The following is a 22537-nucleotide window of genomic DNA, read 5'->3' as shown; positions in this document are numbered from 1 at the left end:
TATATATATATAAACATGGATGATAGATGCATAAAATCCTGCAGCTGAAGTAGGTCTTAAAAAAGTTAACTTACTTCTCCTTGTATAAGATCTTCTTTAACCTTTCCAAAACACAAAATGTATTCTATTTTTTGCAAGTTTCCCCCCCTGAAAAATCAGTCTAATAAATCATCATTAAAATGTGTAATAGCACGTGTTTTGTGAAAAATGTTTATTTGGGGGGAAAAAAACTAAAGAAATTACACATTTCTAAGACAAGTGTTCAATGGGATTATTGCTTCTTGTGTACATTAAAGAAATACTTGATTGATTACTTTCAATGCAAAATTTTTCTTTTCTTTTCTTTTTTGAGATCCTCAGTCATTGTTATAGCCAGTAGTCCTCATAATCATGATTCACCTTGGAATGGTGAAAAAATTTCTAAAATGCCACTGTTTCCTTATCATGTAAACCCAATACCAAATGTCTGTTTAAGTGGATTCATCCTTTTACCCCTGAGTTTGTATGAGCTTTTATCTAGATACAATCTTTTTCAACTCTTCTCTCAGATTTAATTCTTTTTAAGAAACATTTTTGAACATTCAATATGTCCAAGGCCTTGTACTATGCACTGGCGAAACAAAATCTAGAAAAGCTATTATGGAATTGACTTCATTTGAGGGCTAACTTTGCACCTGATAGATTTCTATGATTTTCATAGTATCTATGTCTTCAGCTTTATTGAAGTCTAAATCTAATGTGTTAAATACTAAAGTTCATTTCAGTTCAATTTATTTAGTATTTGCCATCGGAGGTAAAGGCACTGGATTTAAGGTATGGATTTGCATTTGTATCCCAGTTCTGCTACTTACCCCATTAACTTGAGTAAGTAGGTAAAACTGAGGACATCTCAATTTCTTCATTTAAAAACTGAAGGTAATTCTATTTGAGTCATCTATTGCTTAGGATTATTGCAGATAAAGTACTTTATACATCTTAAAATGATATATCAATATGAGCTATTACAACAGTGTAAAAACTACTACTATGAATACAAAAGGAGATAGAAAATGATATGGTCTCCATCCAGAAAAATATATTTTGTCATAGAAAGACAATAGATTATTACAAATATGTAATTATATGTATACATGTTTATATGGATGATCTGTATGTTTACTTAGACACATTTTTTGAGTCAATAACTTATCAAGGAAAGAATCCAGTCTAGTTATTTGTAGATGTTATAGTTACCATGGATGGAGTAGGGTTTTGACAGCTTTGCCAGCATTGTTTGTGATGGGATTGCATTTATTCCCTCTGTGATTATGATTGCTTCTTTCCATTTCCATGCCTCTCTTAGCTGTATTCTGCTATCCTAAATCATAATATAGCACACTGTTCTCCCTGGCTACTACTACTAGGGATTCATAAATGTGGCACTTTTCATCTGAAGTTCTCTTTCTTCTAAACTAATTTTGGAGTAAGGAGAGCTCCATTCTCAGTGATGTGATTTAATAACTACGATTTTTATTTCTGCTTCCATGCCATAAGTTTTTCATCTTGGTTAAAAAACAAGTTATATTTAGGCCTCTGGAGCCAAGAATATAAAGAACTGAGTATCAAGGTCCACCCTTAGAATAACTGTTAAAAGAAGAAACTACTTTCTTTCTCTCTCTCTCTCTCTCTCTCTCTCTCTCTCTCTCTCTCTCTCTCTCTCTCTCTCTCTCTCTCTCTCTCTCTCCTCTTTCCCATATCCCAGCAACATGTACTATGGGATCCTCTTCTCCTTGTAGTTGTATCAAAGGATATTTCTCTCCCTTTCACTATTCCAGCCTCAATGATACTCCATGTACAGTAACAGTAACAGCAAAAATATAGAATTACCATGGCTAAAGTCCTTGGGTGCATCTTCTTTTTGTTTCCTAAAAGATGAATTATTCCAATCCAGAGGCTACCCTGTAAATCTGGAATTTACTGGGTACATGGTTCCAAGTGTCCAGTAGGAAGTGAATCTTGCACATACAATACTTCTGTAAAGAGAGAAATGTCAGAAAGATTCTATCTCCAAAGGACTAAAGTGAGTGTCATGTCCTATTGGTCAGAAGATTTAGATATTGTGAAATACTGTGCTTATGCAGATGAGATTTGAATGTGAAACATAGGCCCAATTATTTAAGAATAAAGTACTTTTATCTTTGAAGGAGATTATAATGATAGTGTTAGATTCTAGTGTTTTTTTTTAAGTTTTAGAAAGGAAATAAGCAGCTCTTCTACACATATTTCATTTGGATTTGGGGCATCCTTAGAAAAAGTTATGAATCTTTTCAAGTCCAAGTTAAAAAAATAGAAAGTTTATTAAATAAAACAAATTAGATACACATGACAAAGAAATGCTTCAATATAATGGTATAATATTTGATAAGTAATAGGATCTCAACTACATAGGGTAAAGACTTCCTATGTTACAAGAACTCCTGGGAAAACTGGAAAGCAGTCTGGCACAAATTAGTTTTTAAATTCTGTATAAACCTCAGCAAGCTTCAAGTGGATATATTATCCAAGATTGTGTTTATTCCTGTAGAGAAGCAAAGAGTTCTTGAACAAATATGACAGAGAAGTCACAAGTGCTAAAAGGAACATATTTGATTATTTATAAAAAAGATAAAATTTTAAATAAACAAAACAAATTTACTTATAATTAAAAGTGAGATCACTGACTGGAAATAAATTTGTGCAGAAAATTTCTCTGATAAAGGTCTGCTATGCAAGTAGCACAAGGAATTGATATAAATATGTTAGAAGAGCAATAGCATGAAGTGCAATAATACTATCAGACAAAACAGAAATAATCATTCATGACAGCAATAAAAAAGAGATTACGTTATACTTTCAGAAACGATAGACAACAAAAATAATCTCAATATTATACTTGCATTCTACAGAGGGAGGAGCCAAGATGATGGAGAAGATACACAGACATACTTAATCTCTACTCAAAACGAATTCTGGAACAACATAACCCACAAAAAGATGGGGTAAAATAATTTTTTAGCCCCAAACAACTTAGAATATCTGCACAGAAGATCTAGTGCAATGGGGTGGAGGTGGATTGCAAAACTACATGCCAAGGCAGGCCCCACCATAGCAAGAGGTCTTGGGAATGAATGTCTGGATCAGCAGCAAAGACTTCTGGAACTTTCAGGCATAGATGGTAAGGGGGGGGGCTCAAAAACTACTCAGAAAATTACAATAATTCTTTTGGTGGTACTTGGTGTAAGACTTTTGTTTATTGCTCAAATGTAGAATCAGGTCCAAACTAGGGCTGCAGCTCTCAGTGTAAGGAGTGGTACCAGTACACACCAGCACTTGCAATCACAAAGGAGCAAGGAAGCCTGGTTGCAGTTCTAAGGTGGAAAAGAGTGCTTTTGGCTACTCACAGACAAGAGCAAAGGCTGGAAAAGCATTAAACTGTTAGGCTACCTTCATTACCATTTTTTCATTAATTTCCTTGACATCCTTGACTTTTAGCAATTCCAGATGAATTTTATTATCATTTTTCTAGTTCTATAAAATAATTATTTGGTAGCTTGATGGGTATGGCAATGAATAAGTAAATTAATTTAGGCAATCTCTGGGAAGAAGATGGAGACCAACTTGAGCGACAGATCATCAGTTATAGAATTTGGAATTTACCCAGGTGGCATGAGCCAAGGGCAAAAGACAGTTGTTACCACCACTATAAAAGCCCAGGGGCTGGTCCTTTGGTCTCATTTTTGAGAAGGGTTCTGGGTGATGTGGGTGGGTAGGCATATAGACCTGCATATCCAGCAAATATACCTAATTGCCTCACACTATCCATTCATTTATTATTGAATACAGCTGAGAGGTAAACATCAATACCTGCTGTCAAGAAGAATATCACAATCCCTTCCTTTCACCTGGTTTAGACCACGGTGGGGGCTGAGCAGGGCCTGTGAGGGAGAGAAGCATCTCTAGTTAGCTGCCAACTTATTACTGATTAATTAGCCTATTTTAGTTTCCATAGATTTACCATGGCCATCCCCAACACCACTTTCCTTATCCTGGTTCCTACCCCTTAGCTGATTAGCATTAAACCTTTGAAACACATTTTAAGTGAAGATTTGTATCATTCAAAGAGCAAGTAAATAATTACATCCAAAGGGGAAAGAGGATCTTATCTAAATCACAGTCATTCCCCGTTATCCAACCCAATACCAATAACTATCCTTATTACAAACCTTTATCCTTTAGCCTAACCCCAAGCCAAGTAACCAGAGGAGCTGTGTGGAACAATATATAGCTTCTCACTTAATAACTTTGGCTTGGGCACTGTTCGTGGGGTCAAGTGCTTAGCTGAGCTGAACATTTATAAGCCCTGGTGGTTACCAGCACACCTTGGTGGTCATTCAGGCAACTCTTTCCTCACTCAGCTTAGATCCATTTACCATCTAGGAACTTGGGCCACCTTCATCAGGCCCATCTTATTTAAGCACCACACCACCCTGTATAACAATAAGTACATTAATTTAGGCAGAAATGTCATTTTTATAATATCAGCTCACTCTATGAGCAATTAATATTTTTCAAATTGTTTAGATCTGACTGTGTGAAGTATTTTGTAATTATGTTCATATAATTCCTACGTTTGTCTAGGTAGGTAGATTCCCAAGTATTTTATTAATGTCTAGAGTTATATTAAATGGAATTTCTCTTTCTGTCTCTTGCTGCTGAACTTTGTAAGTGGATATCCACATCCTGCAACTTTGCTAAAGTTATTATTTAAACTAGTTTTTTAGTTGATTTCCTAGAATTCTCTTAGTATATACCATCAGATCATCTGCAAATAGTGATAGTTTGGTTTCCTTATTGTCTACTTTAATTCAAGTTCTTTTTCATCTCTTATTGCTGAAGATAGCATTTCTAGTATAATATTAAATAGTAGTGATGATAATGGGCTTCCTTCCTTCAAGAATGGCCCATTTATCCCTATGCTTTCTGGGTTGTTATTTTTTAAATTTTTATTTAGAATATTTTCCCATGGTTACATGATTTATGATCCCCACCCCACTTCTGTTCTCTTCTTCCCCCCTCCTGAAGTTGACAAGCAATTCCACTGGGTTATACATGTATCATTGTTTGAAACATATTTCTATGTTATTTGTATTTGCAGTAAAGTGATCCTTTAACATCAAAACACTAATCACATCCCTATTGTACTATGTGATTAATTACATATTTTTCTAATGTATTTCTGTTTCCAGATCTTTCTCTGGATGTGGGCGGCGTTCTTTCTCATAAGTTCCTCTGGATTGTTCTGGATCATTGTATTTCTTCTAGTAGAGAATCTGTTACATTTGATTATGCCACAGTGTATCAGTCTCTCTGTACAATGTTCTCCTGGTTCTGCTCCTTTCACTCTGCATCAATTCCTGGAGGTTTTTCCAGTTCATATGGAATTCCTCCATTTCTTTATTCCTTTCAGCACAATAGTATTCCATCATCATCAGATACCACAATTTGTTTGACCATTCCCCAATCCCCTCATTTTCCAATTTTTTGCCACCACAAAAAGACCAGCTATAAGTATTTTTCCTTATTATCTCTTTATGGTACAAACCTAGCAGTGGTATGGCTGGATCAAAGGGTAGACATTCTTTTAAAGCCCTTTGCTCATAGTTCCAAATTTCCTTACAGAATGGTTGGATCAATTCACAACTCCACCAGCAGTGTATTAGTATCCCAGTTTTGCAACATCCCCTCCAATATTTACACTTTCCTTTGCTGCCATATTGGCCCATCTGCTATGTATGAGGTGGTACCTCATACTTGTTTTGATTTGCATTTCTATAATTGCGAGAGATTTAGAACACTTTTTCATGTGTTTATTGATATTTTATACTGAGTGATTTTAAATGGAGTTTCTCTTTCTAATTCCTGCTGCTGAATTTTGTTGGAAATATATAGAAATGTTGATGATTTATGTGGGTTTATCTCATACCCTGCAACTTTGCTAAACTTGTTAATTATTCCCACTAGTCTTTTAGTTGATTTTCTAGGATTCTTTAAGTATACCATCATATAATCTGCAAAGAGTGATAGTTTAGTTTCTTTAATACTACTTTAACCCCTTCAATTTCTTTTTCTTCTCTAACTGCTGCTATTTCTAGTACAATATTAAATAATAGAGGTGATAATGGGCAGCCTTGCTTCACTACTGATCTTAATGGGAAGGCTTCTAACTTGTCCCCATTGCAGATGATACTTCCCGATGGTTTAAAATATATAGTTTATTATTTTGAGGAATGCTCCTTCTATTCCTATACTTTCTAGTGTTTTCAATAGGAATGGGTGTTGTATTTTGTCAAAGGCTTTTTCTGCATCTATTGAGAATAATCATGTGATCTCTGTTGGTTTGATTATTGACATGGTGAATTATGTGGATGGTTTTCCTAATATTAAACCATCCCTGCATTCCTTGTATAAATCCCACCTGGTCATAGTGGATAATCTTTGTGATAACTTGCTGTAGTCTCTTTGCTAGTATTTTATTTAAGATTTTTGCATCTATGTTGATTAAGAAAATTGGTCTGTAGTTTTCTTTCTCTATTTTTGGTCTGCCTGGCTTTGGAATCAATACCATATTTGTGTCTTAAAAAGAATTTGGTAAGACTCCTTCTCTGCTTATTTTGTCAAATAATTTGTATAGCATTAGGATTAGTTGTTCTTTAAATATTTGATAGAATTCATTTGTGAATCCATCTGACCCTGTGGATTTTTTCTTAGGAAGTTCCTTGATGACTTATTCATTTTCTTTTTCTGAGATGAGATTAAATATTCTGTTTCCTTTTTGTTAATCTAGGCAATTTATATTTTTATAAATATTCATCAGTTTCATCTAGATTGTCATAATTATTGACATATAATTGGGCAAAATAGTTCTTAATAATTACATTAATTTCCTTTTCAATAGAGGTAAAATCACCCTTTTCATCTTTGATATTGTTAATTTGATTCTCTTCTTTCTTTTTTATTATTAGATTGATTAGTACTTTGTCTATTTTATTTCTTTTTTCAGAGTACCAGGTCCTAGTCTTATTTATTAGTTCAATAGTTCCTTTGCTTTCAGTTTTATTAATTTCTTCTCTAATTTTTAGGATTTCCAATTTAGTTTTTATCTGGGGATTTTTAATTTGTTCTTTTTTCTAATTTTTTAAGTTGCAAGCCCAATTCACTGATCTCTTCCCTTTCAATTTTGTTGCTATAGGTACTCAGAGATAATAATTTCCCTAATTACTGCTTTCCTTGTATCCCATAGGTTTTGGTATTATGTTTCCTCATTGTCATTCTCTTTATTGAAGTTCGTAATTGTTTCTATAATTTCTTTTTTGACCCACCAGTTTTAAAGAATTAGATTATTTTGTTTCCAATTAATTTTAAATTTGCCTTTCCATGGACTCTTGTTAAGTATAATTTTTTTATCACATAATTATCTGAGAAAGTTGCATTTATTATTTCTACTTTTCTGCATTTTTACACTATTTCTATGTCACAGTACATGGTCAATCTTTGCATATGTACCATGTATTGCTGAGAAGAAGGTAGTGAATGTAATGGAATTAATGTCTTTATGATGAATTGAGAGAATAGAAACACATGAAATCAGTGAAAATGTTTAACTTACTTGCCTGATGAATGGGGTTAATTTTACTGGAATGCCTTTTCCTCCTTTTTTGATTCTTTATTATAAAGATTCCATGGGAAGGGGAAGGGAGAGGCATATATTCAGAAATTAAGTTGATGCAAAGACAATTTTTCAGGGAATATGATTCTCAGTTCTTTGTTCTTCTTTCTAGGAGCTTTCCTGGAGAACTGTTTTGTCAAATTGTTTATGGAAGAACTTCAACTCCATATTTCTTACTCTACTCAAAAGTCCCTTATCACTCTAAATCTTTTAATCCTATGCCAGCAGAGAAATAGAATGGACACAAACAAAACAAACATCATCAGAAAAAGCAGTGAAACCCATTTGGGGTAAAAAATAATTCAGATTTTCTTGGTAAGATTGATATAAGGTTTATAGGTTTTTGTTTTGTTTTGTTTTGTTTTTTACAAGGAATGCTTTTGTAGAACAGGCAGTTGTAGAGGAAGGGGGCTAGTGATAATAATGCAAAAGAAATAAGAGTCATTGAAACATTAAAATGCGCATAAAGAATAGAAGGAAGTTTAAAGGAAGACAAACAAGCCGAGCAACTTTGAATTTAATGTGTTGAATTTGTCATATACTTTAAAAAAAACCCTATAAGCTGTATGTAATAGAGATTTCTGGTTTCATGTATAATCTCTACCCTCCAACCCTACCTCCCCTTCCTTTTTCTGTGTAAAAACTTCCCAGGGTTAATTTCCCAATATGTTCTCACACACACAGCTTTTGTCTCCAGGGGGTGACTGATGTAATGCAGGATTGCTGCAAGAATCTCTTGCACTTGCAAATCCACCTGAGGCAATCCTGGCAGTTGGAGGGAATAGAATGTTGACCCAGCCAGAGTTCTGTCTCATGGCAAAACCATTAGAGCTGGGTTATAAATATCCCTGGAGTACCAACTGAAGGGCTTTTGGCTTTTGCTTTTGGGCTTTGCCTGATTCCCTAGACCTCTCCCTTGACATCCTACTATTCCCTGGATTTCCCCATTCGGCCCTGGGAGGAGGGTATTTTTGGTGGGTGGAGATCGTGGGAACTAGCTTCTATAGGCAGGCAGGGACAATCTTAAACCAAGCCATCACATCATCTAGTAATCTGCTAAACCTTATTACATCAGGGCAGTGAATCCATCTCTGGCTGAGGGGCTGGTTCCCTCAGCCTGATTCTCCTCTTCTGTTACTGTCCCCCAGCACCAGCTTCTCCCTTAGCAGCAGTTACCAGACCTTACCCTTTGGCTTTTATACAAAGAGCTTCTGGTGATTCATTATACCAATAACTAGGGCAAAGGCTGAAGAGGGAAAGAATAACTTTCCTTTATTTCTTGAGGGCTAAATCAGGCATCCATCTTGGGCAGGAAGTGAACCAGCTTTTCCTTCCTATAAGCTGGGAGTTGCTCTCCAGAAGGAAGGGGCTCTTTACTCCTCCCCTCAAGGGAGCTTAGAATAACAGTGGGGAGGCTGAATAAAACCTTTCAGCCAGACTCTCACATAATCTCTGGCTGACTCAAATTATCCTGTACCCAAAAGATAGCCTTGCTGCCTGAAGACCCAGCTGACACCTCCCAGGGCCCTCAAATACAAGCCTCTTGATTAGCCATGTCATATTTCCTTTTTATTCCATTACACTGATCTCTCAGGATTCTAGTGGATAATCTGAAAGGATATGTTTCTGACACTTTTTCTAACAAGTAGTCATCAGCATTACTTCCCATGAACAATCAACCAGTAGACTTCTGTAGTTTTTAGCAAAGGCATCTGATACTAAGATGATATAGTAAAAATAATTGATACACATATCCTCTCCTTCAAAACTTACCACTCCTACCCCAAACCTAGAACATCCTCTAAAATATATACAGGTCCATGTGAAGAGAAGAAGCTTTAAGAATGATAAATCCTTATATCAGAGAAGAATTCTAGATATGAACTTAAAAAGTAGCAGTTGTGAATTACACCATTCTACATCTCTATTCTACATATTATCATTGTATTGTGTACATGGACCTCTGTGTATTCCTGTTAACAAATTCTACAATCCAGTGACACCGACTTCCTTTTTGTTTCTTGCATAAGATACCCCATTCCCTGACTCTTAACATTTTCATTTTCTGTTTTCCTTGAATGGAACTCTGTCCCTCTTCATCTTCATCTCCTAGTTACCCTTATTTCTTCAAGTCTCAACTAAAGTCCCACCTTCTGCAAGAAACCTTTTCGAGTTCCCCTTAATATTAGTACCTTCCTTTTGATACAACCTTCCATTTTATCCTGATTTTATCTAAATCAATTGTTTGTATGTCAGTTCTTTTGGCCTCTTATAAAAATTTTGAAATTGTTTCATAATATCACAGTGCAGGTCTATCCATTGCATATGCCAGGAAATAGAGTCTCCTCCAAATTTTCTTGTGGTTGCTTTTATTGATATTAAACAGGGGATATATAAGCATGCTCAAAGGACTTTGGTTCATGTATTTTTCAAGTTCATGTATTTAATTTGGCAGGGTTCATATATTTTCAAGTTCAGTTTAAATATATACATATACATATATATATATATAATTATTTACATATATTTAAAATATGAGATATATAGTGAATTAATCCAAGTATATGATGATCCTTTCCTGAACAGATTAATGTTCAAAGATTAGGATGTGTTATATTCATAATCAGGGAAGTGATAGATGCCACCTTGACTGACAGGGATGGCAGTTGGAAGTCTTGGAATGTTCTCAGGTGCTGTGAGCTAGGGGCAAACATTGCTTGGCTCCACAGTATAAATACCCCTGACAGCCACTTTGAGGAGTCTCTCTCTGGAGGAGTCTCTGGACTGGGAAATCTCTGGATTGAGTGGGTGATTGAAGGGTGGCAGGGAGGTCTATGAAGAAGAGGGCAGGAATAAATCTGAATATTTCCTGATAGCCTGTGAATGCTAGAGCATCACCAACACTGGTAGTGAGAAAGCTGAGAGAATAAGATCATCAATACAGCTGCATCAATAGCATTCCCTATTCTCTGGCTTGACTGTGGTCAGGTCCGGCCAGAGGTAGTGGGATCTCCAGCTTCCACCAGATTAATAGCCTCCAGTCCTGATTGTCAACTAGTTTATAGATAGTAGATCAATAGGGTTTCCAATCCCCAATACTTGACTTTGTTATCCTTTCCCTGAGATTAGATAAAGTGTTCAACAACAAGTACCTTCCTGAGTGGTCTGTCTATCATGGCCCTTGGGAAGAGAGTCAAACACAGTCAGATCCTAAACATTATCCAAGGCAAATCAATAGCCCAATACTAATCTATCTAACCCCAGGATGGACCTGGAAAGGTTACCCATCTAACCTCTCAGTGGTCCTTACTGGGCTGCTGTTAGAAAGAAGGAATAACTTACAGCAGCAGTTAAGGGTATTAGGAGTAGGTGTTCCTCCATCAACTGTAGCTGAGAAGAGTACAGATAGATACATCAACATCATTGTACATCTATACATCTCCCTTGGACCTTTTATTTATAATAGATGTTATAGGGGGATTATGGTGTCAAAATTTTTTTGGAAAATTATTGTACATTTGTTCTTGCTATATTTTTGAAGTACATATTATTTTATAAACACTCTTTTATATTAAGTGATTAAATGAAATGGAGTGAGGCAACTAGGTGGCTTAGTGGATAGAGCACAAGGAGGACCCAGTTCAAATTGAGCCTCACACACTTCCTAGCTGTGCGACTCTGGGTAAGCCATTTAACCCTTTTTGCCTACCTCATGCCTTTCTGTCTGAGTTGTTACTATGACAGAAAGTAAGGGTTAAAAAAAGGGAACTTGAGTGCTAGTCACTGGCCCTACCAAAGGGGAGAACATGCTTGTTGAAGGCTCAAGCTGATGAAAGAGCAACTCCCTTAAAGTACCTTAGAACTCTGACAGAAGAGATGTAATAGGTCTTACCTTTATTGTGAAACTAAAATATACATTACAATTAAAGAGTACATGATGTACAATTAAAGAGTTGGAGCAAATTTTTTTTCCCAATTACCTCCAATAAAAACTTTTCCAGAAAATCTTGTCAAAATGACATCCATGAGACATCACAATTTCTGTCATTGTCAGGACTTGTTTAACTCTTTAATGCAATACCATGGAAAGTGAGTTAACCACATTACTCAGATCAGAAATAGATCTTTATAGATTCTTTATCTCCACTGAATCATAGAAACATGTAATCTGAGAGCTGAAATGGGCCAAAGGAAGCACTTTTCAATTCATTTCTGAGTACAAATCAGCTCTCTATTTTCCTGAAGAAGTTGCAATCAAACCTCCAATTGAATCTCTCCACTATCAAATTATTAAGAAGTTTTAAATCTTAAATCAAAATAAAATTTGCCCTTATGTTTCCCTATTTATCCTGACAATGACTTATTGAAATGTTTTACTTAATGTGATTTCCATTGAACTCGAAGCCCTCCTCTGCATTTCCAGTCTTCTCCTGCTCATTGTTGTTTCCTCTGGTCATATACCATATGCTATAATGTGTTTGTTCTCACCAGATTGACCACACGAATCTTTATGTACCTACTTCATGACAGTGAAGCTCTTCTGTGGTTCAGGTCCTTTCCATTCAGGTTGTCTTTTTATGTTTCTATGCTTGTATTTGTGTAATTTTGTCATTTGAAGCTATATTAGTGTGTATTTTGTAGATTGTCTAATGGATAAGGGACATATCAGAACTCTTTCAGTGGATTGCTAAAGTTTTGATGATGACAATAATTATGATTATATAGTTTATACGGGATAATATGATGATTGTAAAATGGTTATAGCTGGTGAAAAGAAGAACTCTTATGCTTGGAATTCCCTGTGTTTAATAATTTTTAAATTTTCTTTTCTTGATCTCCCAATAAGCAGGAATGCATGACATAGTAGATAAGAAATGTTCTGTCTAGTGTTCTAATGTCTTTTGGTGTGAAGGATCAAAAGCATAGCATCATTTTTTCCTCTTTCTTCTCTAGGGAATATCAATTCTGGTCACCTACCTCTGTTTGAAGTTAATTATTATACTGGGATTGTGATGTCCCTAAGGTCTCTGCAGAGGTAACATTCTATTTCCATTCTTGTTGCTTCTTGAGTGTCCATCTTCAGGGATCTTTTGCTTCAAAAATAAGACCTTTACCCCTGGAGCTTGTCCTTGAGTACAGAACTCCCTTTTGGAGATCTCACAATTCAGATAATTGGCCCAAAGTCACCATGCTCACATTCTGAGGAAAAAAAAACAGAAAGCAGAACTTCAAGAGGCAAGTAGATGAATGGGAAGAATTGGGCAGAATAATTGTGTCCTCTAATTTCTTTCTACCTTTTATTCTGTTCCACATTTGTGAATATTTTCTTTGCTCTTATGAGAACCTAATCAGATGAACTCCATCACTTCCTTCATTCGTTCAATTCTCTTTCCAATCTACTTCAGCAGAAAATCCCTTTTTCCCTAGATATTACTAGGATTTTTTTTTTTACTACCACCAATACTGAATTGCTCCAATACCAGTTTATTTAATGTGGTTATCATTCCATTTTAAATATTTAATGTACCTTTCCTGAAACTGACATATAATGGAGCCAAAGACCAAGCAGAGAACAGAGAATGATCCATTGTCACTAAAGAAGAAGTTTTATTTCCCCTTGAACATTTCCCTGCTCTTAAGTGGAATTTCTTTTAACTGCCTACTTTGCAGTCAAAGGACAAGGTATCATGACCTCTCTTCCACATATTTCTGCCTTTGTATACACTTATTGTATTCAAAGAAGTGTTTAGAATATATAAGCATATATAAGAAGTTTATATCCATGTTTATTATATAGAAGCAAACCATATCCAAACCTCTTAGAATCTGAGGCCTATAATATTCCATAATGATTGCAGTTGTCAGAACTAATATGATAGCATAAATGGAAATGATGGATTTTCATGGTAGATAGCTCCTACTGTATTTGAAGGTATATTCACATTTTTGTGAACCAGATTTAGACCATGCTGATTAATAATGATATACTTCATCTATAGATAACTAATTCTGAGTTATAAAATTAGTATAAATTTATATCTCCTTGATTTTATTTAGAATCACATAATTCTGTTGGGTAAAGAGGAGAATGGATAAAGGGTCAGAAATTATCTTTGAAGAGAATGAGGACTTATTTAATTAAATTCATTTAATAAATATTTAGTAAGATCCTTTTATGTTTTTTAAAATGATGGCTAAAATTTATATAGTGCTTTAAGATTTGAAAAGTACTTTAAAATTTTATCTCCTTTGATTTTACAACAACTCTAGAATCTAAGCCATATTATTGTTGCCATTTCATATATAGGGAAAATAAATCTAACAAAGGTTAAGTCTTATACATGGTCATAAAACATATAAGTGTCTGAGTCAGGAATCAAACTCAAGTCTTCATAACTCAAAGTCCAGGTTTCTTTCTACTACACAATGATTTTTTTTTGACATTCATTATTTTCCTTCATTTTAAGGATGCATTGTTCCTCTAGATGAGTTTTATTATTACATTCAGTTCAATAAAGAAACCCTTTGGCAATTTGTATACTAAAGGATTAAATCCAGAAATTAATTCAGGAAAATAATCATTTTTATTATATTGTCATGACTCAGTATTGAGCTACTCAACTATTTGTCTTATTTCTTTAAAATAATTTATATAGCTTTGAAAGTAGTCTGGAGGCAGTTAGGTGGCTCAGTGGATTGAGAACCAGGCCTAGAGACCAGATATCCTGGGTTCAAATCTGATCTCAGACACTTCCAATCTCTGTGACCCTGGGCAAGTCACTTAACCCTCATTGCCTAGACCTTATTGCTTTTCTGCCTTGAAACCAATAAATTTATTGATTTCAAGATGGAAGGTAAGGGAAAGAAAGAAGAAAGAAAGGAAGAAAAAAAGAAAGAAAAAAAAGAAAGAAAGAAAGAAAGAAAGGAAAGAAGGAAAAAAGAAGGAAGGAAGGAAGGAAGGAAGAAAGAAAAAGGAAGCAAGAAAGAAAGAAAAAAAGAAAAGAAAGGAAGGAAGGGAGGGAGGGAGAAAGGAAGGAAGAACAGTTTACTGGAAACTATGGAACTTCCTTTCTTAAATTTTTTTTCTGCTGGATTTTGTTTTTAATATGTAGAAAGGCTAATTATTTGGGGTGGTTTATTTCATAGCCTGCTGTTTTACTGGTGTTATTAATTGTTTCAATTAATTTACTAGTTGAATTTCTAGAGTTCTTTAAGATATCCATTATATTTTCTGAAAACTGACATTTTAAATTCTTTTTTGTCTATCTTTTCAATGTCTTTATGTTGTCTTATTTTAAGAGCTAGAATTATTGAAAACTAAATAATAGCTTGTTTATTAGGTTTTAAAAATAGCTCTTTGCTTTATTGATCAATTCAATGACATTTTTGTTTTCAATATTTTTCTTTAATTTGATAGTCAGAATTTTTATCATGCCATTTAGCATTTTTAATGAGCTGATTTTTCTAGTCTTTTAAAGTTGTAAATCTAATTAATAAATTTATTTTCCCTCAAATTTGTTGTTGAAAGTGTTAAGAGATATAAATCTTTTCTTAAGAACTACTTTGACGATCTCAAAAGTTTTGCTATATTTTTATAATTGTGGTTTTTGTCTCATAAAATTGTTTATTAAAATATTTCTATAATTTGTTCTCTGTTCTCACATTCTTTAGGATTATGTTACTTAGTTTCAATTTAAGTTTGTATCTTTTTTCAATATTCCCTGAAATAACCATATGATGTGGTTATTAAGGAAGATGTTTAATATTTATTTTTCTGCATATAGAGTTAGGATGTTTTTGTGTTTTTTCAAATGGTGATTCTTATATACCTCTATATATTTTACCAATTGCTATTCAATAACCACCAGAAATTACTAAATTTTGTCAAATTTACCAAATTTACTTTGGTATTATATATTTAAATTTGATGTTTTCATTATACATGTTACTTTAATACTTAATTCTTTTAGCCATATCTGTTTTTATTATTGCCTCAATAATAACATTAATCCCCAATTTTAACTATGTAAATCTTTCTGTCTCTAGGTTTTCTCTTTTAAGTAACATATTATTGGAGTCTTTATTCTAAACCTTTGCATTCTTGCCTTCCTCCATTTTATTTCTAAATCCATCCAATCTATTTGCAATATATAATAAAATATAATGTATTTTAAATTTTATATTCTATTTTATTATTTCTTTCCTTGCCCTTATTCTTCTTTGAAAAGAAACATAAGGTGGGAAAAGAGGAATCAACATTGCTTTTATAATTGGAGTGGTCTGATCAAACTCCTCTGTTCCTCTTTTCTTTAACAGGGCCAGAGTCTGGTCATTGGTTCTCATGTCTTCTTTCTCCTCTTTTAATTCCCTCTTTATAATAGGTACTCCGTATTTGACATGGTTATGCAACTCTACTCTCCCCTTTAAAACATCCTCTGCCTGACACATGCTATTTTCCTTTTGAATTTAGTATACTTTAATACACAATTCATTGTCTCTGTGTGTATATTTGTATGTATTCAGTCCTCTTCCTTGGTTGAAATAAGAGTGAGGTTCATGAGATGTCATCTTCCTTAACACTGACCTTCATGTTTGCCTATTTTTCTTCTGGAACACTACAGTTATTATTATTTTTTAAAAGAAGGTTCTTTTCTCTCTTATTTTGTTCTTGTATATTACTTTTTTTCCTTTCTCCCTTCATTTCTTTTCTTAACTAAAATTATCAGAATAGAACAAAACCATCTGTAGGTACTGTGCTTGTATTTCTTTGCTCTCTTTCTGATCATTGAAGATAGAGTCTATAGGATACTTTTTTCTTCTCCAAGTACTTAATCCAAATTTAGTAATACGCAAGCATTCACATATATATATATATACCTTTCTAGATTTTTTTCCCCTCTGTGTCTGCATTTCAATGTTTCAACCCAGGCCTAATCTTTTTTAGTAGAAATTCTTAAAAGTCCTTCATCTGATTAAATGTCTTTCCCCCACTCATTATAGGATTTTACTCTGTTTTGTTTCCTTGATTATTTTCGGTTTTTCTTTTGATATAACATATTCCAAATTTCCTTTAAAAAAGATAATTGCAGAATAATCTTGTGTGATTAAAGAAAACCCAACAACCCTTCCCTTCCATCTTAGAATTTATTCTATATATTGGTTCCAAGGCAGAAGAGTGGTAAGGGCTAGGCAATTAGGATTGAATGACTTGCCCAGTGTTACACAGATAGGAAGTGTCTGTGGCCAGATTTGAACTTAGGACCTTCCAGCTTTAGGTTTGGCTCTCCATTGAGCCATCTAGCTGTCCCTAGTCTTCTGTGATTTTGAAGCTTTTATTATTATATGTTTTATGAATTGAAAATTATATATTTACATGAAAGCTCTGGATTTTAATAAAAGTATTTCTGGATATTTCAGTTTGGGATTTCTTCTGGTTGCTGACTGGTAGATTCTTTCTCTTTTTACTTTGAACTCTCCAGTAATTTTGGGCAAGGTTTCTTACAATACTGTATCTAACAGGAGAGGAAACACAGAAGAAAAACAATTGCTTGAACGCTTGGGTTGTTAAGGACATGATTGGGGATGTAGACCCGAAAAGACCACACCAATGTAACTATCAATAATATGTAAATAAATCTTGACTGACCACACATGTTAAAACCAGTGGAAATTTGAGTTAGCTATGGGTGGGGGGGAGTTTGAGGGGGTGAAGGGTAAAGTAAAAACATGAATTATATAACCATGGAAAATTTTTCTAAAAATAAAAAAATTAATAAAAAATACTGTATCTAAATTTATTATTTGGTAGTATTTCTCAGGGTATCTGATGATTCTTAATGTTTTCCTCATGTAGTTTTCAAGGTCACTTTTAAAGTAAGATTTTATTGATATTTTTTCTTTTTACAGTACCTAGATTTCTCCCCTCATCCCTCCCAGTATCCCCTTTCTGAAAGCCATTCTTCATAATAAAAGATTTTCTTTACTTCTCTTTTAAAAATTATTTAAAAAATTTTAAACTTTTATTTTTGATTCTTTTTTAATTATTCCTTTATTTTTATGAAATCTTCAATGATATTCCAATTTCAGGCAGTTAGATAATGCAGTAGAGAGAATACAAGACATGTTCCCTAAATGTGCAAGCTACAGCTTCCTTGTATTTAATTTTCCTCATTTCTAAAATAGGGATAATAATAGCATTTACTTCATAGGGCTGTTTTTAGAGTAAGCTAATTAATGTATGTAAAGTGGCAAATCTTGAATCACTATGTAAATTCTTCTATTATTATTATTATTATTTATTGTATGTTCTCTTTTAGTTTTAGATAGATGCTTTTTATGATATTAAAAATAGTCCTCTATACTTATGCTGGATAGCTAGGTTGTTCAGTGGATAGAGTGCTGAACCTGGAGTCATGAGAATTCTTCTTTCTGAGTTAAAATATGGTCTTAGAAACTAGGCAAGTCACCTAACCCTGATTGTCTCATCGTAAAATGAACTGTAGAAGAAAATGATAAATCATTCTAGTATCTTTGCTAAGAAAACCCCAAATGGGATCATTATTCAAATGACTAAACCACAAAGGTATCTGTAGGTATTTATATAGGACTTTTTAGCATATTCATATATAATTATTATATTTTATATTACATTTTACATAATAATAAATGAGTATTGTACTTTGCAAAAGTACAATTTTTCTGAATCTATTAAGATAATCATATGGTTTGGGTTTTTAAAAATATAAGTTTAATGTTTTTTTAATGTTGAACTATTCTTGAATTCTGGCATAAATTCAACCTAGTCATAATGAAATAGATGAATTACAATAATCTGGTAGGATTTTACTTATAATTTTTGAATTGATAGGAGTCTATAGTCTATGGCAGTAATGGCAAACCTATGGTATGTGTGCCAAAAAGGGCATGCAGAGCCCTCTCTGTGGGCACACCTGTAGTTGCCTACCCGAGTTCATTACTAGAAAGCCAGAGGGATGAGACTGCTCCTGCTGAGGGTCCTAGCAGCCCAGTGGCGGGAGGAGGAGCGTCGAGGCCCAGGAGCCCTGTCTGAGAAGAAGGGTTCCCAGCCATGACCCTCCAACCCCAGATCCAAGTCGCTAGCACTGGTGCTCGCCCATGTCTGAGGAGAGGGATCTAATAGATTCCCCACTCGCAGCCAAGATGCCCAAGAGGAAGGTCAACTCTGCAGAAGGGGAAGTAAGGGAGGAGCCCAAGAGGAGGTCAGCAAGATTGTCAGCTAAACCAGTCCTTGCAAAGGCTGAACTTAAGCCCAAAAAGACAACAGGAAAGGATAAATCTGAGGACAAAAAAGTTCACACAAAAGGAAAAAAAGGAGCAAAAGGAAAACAAGCAGAAGTGACTAACCAAGAAGAGAATAAAGATGACTTAAATGCAGAAAATGGAGAAACTAAAAATGAAGAGGTCCCAGTCTCTGATTCAGCAGGAGAGAAAGAAACCAAATCTGAATAACATCTTATACCAAGTCTCTTGACGGTTGTCCCTGTTACCTCCCTTCTTGTACAATTCAGAGGAATATTTTTATCAACTATTTTGTAAATGCCTGTTTTTTAGTAGTTCTAGAAACACATTTTTAAGAAGGCAATCCCACCTCATCGCATTAATTTTTTAAAACATTTAGATAAATGTAAGCCAATCTAAAGTGACTTTATTTAGAATCCTATTTAAAGAGGTGAAATCACGTACTGGTTGTTGGTTTGGTATTTTGTTTTGTTTTAATATGGCTAGAAATTAATAGGATGTTGATTAGGAAGGTGTTCATTGTCTTGTGCATAGGTTTAACATTCCACAAGCAGTTTTTACATCATTAAATGAAGCATAAGTGGCCATTTAGAATTTTGACCATGAATTTTAAAGATCTTATTTGAAGTCATCTGTTTTCCATCTTATCTTTTGGTACAATTTTTTCCTAAATAAAACTGTGCCTTGGTGTTGGATCTTCCTTTGAAAATTGTGTGCTATCTATGACATTGTCATTTTTTGGTAGTGGTGGTACAATTTTTTTCCAGTAACTTGGTTTATGTACTATAAAAGATTGGAAAATGTGTATAATAAGTCATTTTATCAAATACAGAATTAGTGGAATTTTGCTTTGTAAAAGATGTAATTCCATATCTATATTTAGGATATTGGTATTTGATAACCTCTTTGGGGAGAGTTACCTTCAAACTTAAAGTAAGAAAGTCACTGGAAAAACAGTTTAGAAAAGAATTACAACTACATGATTTTTAGATTTTTTTCTAGCATTTTTTAAATGTACAAATTAGTTATAGTGTATATGTACTGATGACCAAACAAGAACTAATAAAATCTTGATTATAAAAGAAAAAAAAAGCCAAAGGGACTCTGGATGGAACTGTTAACCCTCCCTCTCTCTATGTGCCTGAAAACATTCCTTACTTCACCTGCCCCTCTGTCTAGCAGTCCAATGGGAGCACTTCTGGGGTAAAGAAGGAGAGGGTTTGGTGGGGGGAGGTAGGGAATGGGGCATGACATTCAGTCTGGAGGGTGACACTTGGACTGCGGTGGATGGGGATGGGACCCCTGGCACTCCATCTCTAAAAGGTTCACCATCACTGGTCTATAGTTTTCCTTTGCCTTATTTTTCTCTGGTTGAGTTATTAAAGTTGTGTCTCATAAGAGGAGTCTGGTAGAGTTCATTCTTTGTCAATTTTTGAAAATAATTTATATAATAATAGCATTAATTATTCTATTTATAGAATTTTCTATGAATCCATCAGGCTCAAGAATATTGATACTTTTATAGCTATGTTATGCTTATTTTAGGTTTGTTTACTTTTTATTTCTATTTTTAAAAAAGCTCTCACTCCTTTTCCAATTTTTTGCAAGCATTCTCTTTTTATTTATGAAAAAAAACTTTTAAAAAGTCTTTTAAAAATTCTTGTTTTATATATTTCATGTTTCTAGTTGAACTTATGTCCAAATTTTGTTTTTCTCTGAGGTTTTGTTTGTAGATATTTTGGTCATTTCTTAGGAGTTTGTGTCTTAAGTTTCCCTGCCATTAAAGCTTTTTGTGGTGGGATTCTATTTTTCCCAACATTCTTCCAGTCTACTTCCTATTTTCAGATTTGATGCTACTCTACTTCTGGAGGGAAGATCTGGGTTTGTTCCATCCTGCTTTAGTTGGGGTATCTAGTGTTGTGTAATTCTGGGATCCATCTCATGGACAAGTTAAGGGCCTGCATGCTTTCAGTGCTCTCAAACTGATCTATTCCAGAGCAAAAGGTGATCTCTTTGACCCACCCCCCAGTCTGAAATCAGCAAGTTTCTGACCTGGTTTTGGATCTAAAAAAGAAAAGATTGCTATTGAACTTAACCCTTATCAACCAAATGACAAATTCTTTTGATTTAGAATATAGAACAGTAGATGCACTTTTAGTCTGGGATTCTTGCCCTGGTTATTTCTTTCCAGATGGCTATATGCTGGAAATGAGACTGGTTTCTAAACTCCCCCCTTTCTGGCTACACTGACAATTGAAGGAATTAATTTTTGATCCTATATTTTATATTTGATTTTATAGTGTAAAAATGTTCCATCAAAATTGATGCCTTTTCTCTGAGGTATGAGTTCAGTCACACTTCTTTGAAAAGACATACCAGGGATACTATTATTGCTATTTAAAGAAAAAACTTAGTTTTCAGTACTCTAATAAAATGTTGTCTCTGTATTTTCTGTAAGCTTTGTAGGGTGTCTCTGAGAATCTAGAATAGTGATGGCAAACCTTTTGTAAACTTTTAGAGACCACCTGCCATGCCCCACCCCAAACTATATGCCAGGCCCTCCCCAACCAGAGACTGAGTGCCCCCCCCAACCCTGCTGCCTTACTCCAGACAGAGGAAGGGAAAAGTAGGAAAGTTGCCTGAATACTTCATTCAGGGGAGGGAGTAAAAGCAGAGGGTTGGGGAGATGTGGTAGAGAGGGAGAAGGAAGCAGCTCTGTTGGAGTCCCTAAATAACTAAGAATAGTTATTTACTAGAAACTAGTTATATAGAAAATATATAGAAAATAGAGTTATTTACTATTGCCAGGGACAGTGTGTGTGCCCACAGAAAGGTCTATGCATGCCATTTTTGGCACACGTGCCAAAGGTTCACCATCATGGAGCTAGAATAACCTGGCTAGGACAACCTGATCTTTTTCCACCTTTAACAATTAAGGCTCATTATGTAGTGACCAGTAAGTCTGCCCTTATCAGGGACCTCAGGATATAGCTAGGACCTATAAATTTATAAAAGCATTCATTAGAGATAGAAAGATATGATACACTTGACAAGCAGGTGGTATGCCTGCTTCCTTTGATGCGTTCAGTCATGTTCTTCCATCTCTGTAATGATTTCTGTTCTGTTTCACTCTCAATTTGTGGTCTCTTGTAGGGCTTTTAGACCTATCATTTATTATCAAGTTGCATGCTTTTTATAATTAATGATATCTAGCACAGAGATCTGCTTCAGTTTATCCTTCCATTAAATTTCAATCAAGTAACCATTCTCTTCCCTATTTGGGTATATCACCCCTGTGCACATATCTCTGTTCTCTCTGGATTTGTTACTTGGAACTGTATGGTAGGTGGGTAAATCTGCTGGTTTGGCCTTGTCCCTGTTCTAATGCTTTTATAGGCTTCTGAGACCTTCTCCTGTGCTGATGAATAGTACCTCCTTAGAGATGTTAGAGTGCTTGCATATGACATGGTTTTGCCCCAACCCTGTATACCTATCTCATCTCATTGTGCCAATCTA

The 22537-nt window shown here is 34.5% G+C and overlaps 2 protein-coding genes across 2 annotated transcripts in view; both read left to right on the top strand.

The window, feature by feature from the left end:
• LOC123246342 (zinc finger protein 271-like) overlaps positions 1-22537 on the top strand; it is a 498115-nt gene that overhangs the window by 229752 nt on the left and 245826 nt on the right.
• On the top strand, positions 18911-19231 carry LOC123244937 (non-histone chromosomal protein HMG-14-like). Its single transcript, XM_044673599.1, has one exon. It carries the CDS (start codon positions 18923-18925, stop codon positions 19229-19231), a length of 309 nt encoding a protein of 102 aa, XP_044529534.1. The 5' UTR covers positions 18911-18922.

Source organism: Gracilinanus agilis, chromosome 4 (assembly GCF_016433145.1).
Source record: "Gracilinanus agilis isolate LMUSP501 chromosome 4, AgileGrace, whole genome shotgun sequence".
Lineage (NCBI taxonomy): Eukaryota > Metazoa > Chordata > Mammalia > Didelphimorphia > Didelphidae > Gracilinanus > Gracilinanus agilis.
This window is presented reverse-complemented; position numbering and strand designations above follow the sequence as displayed.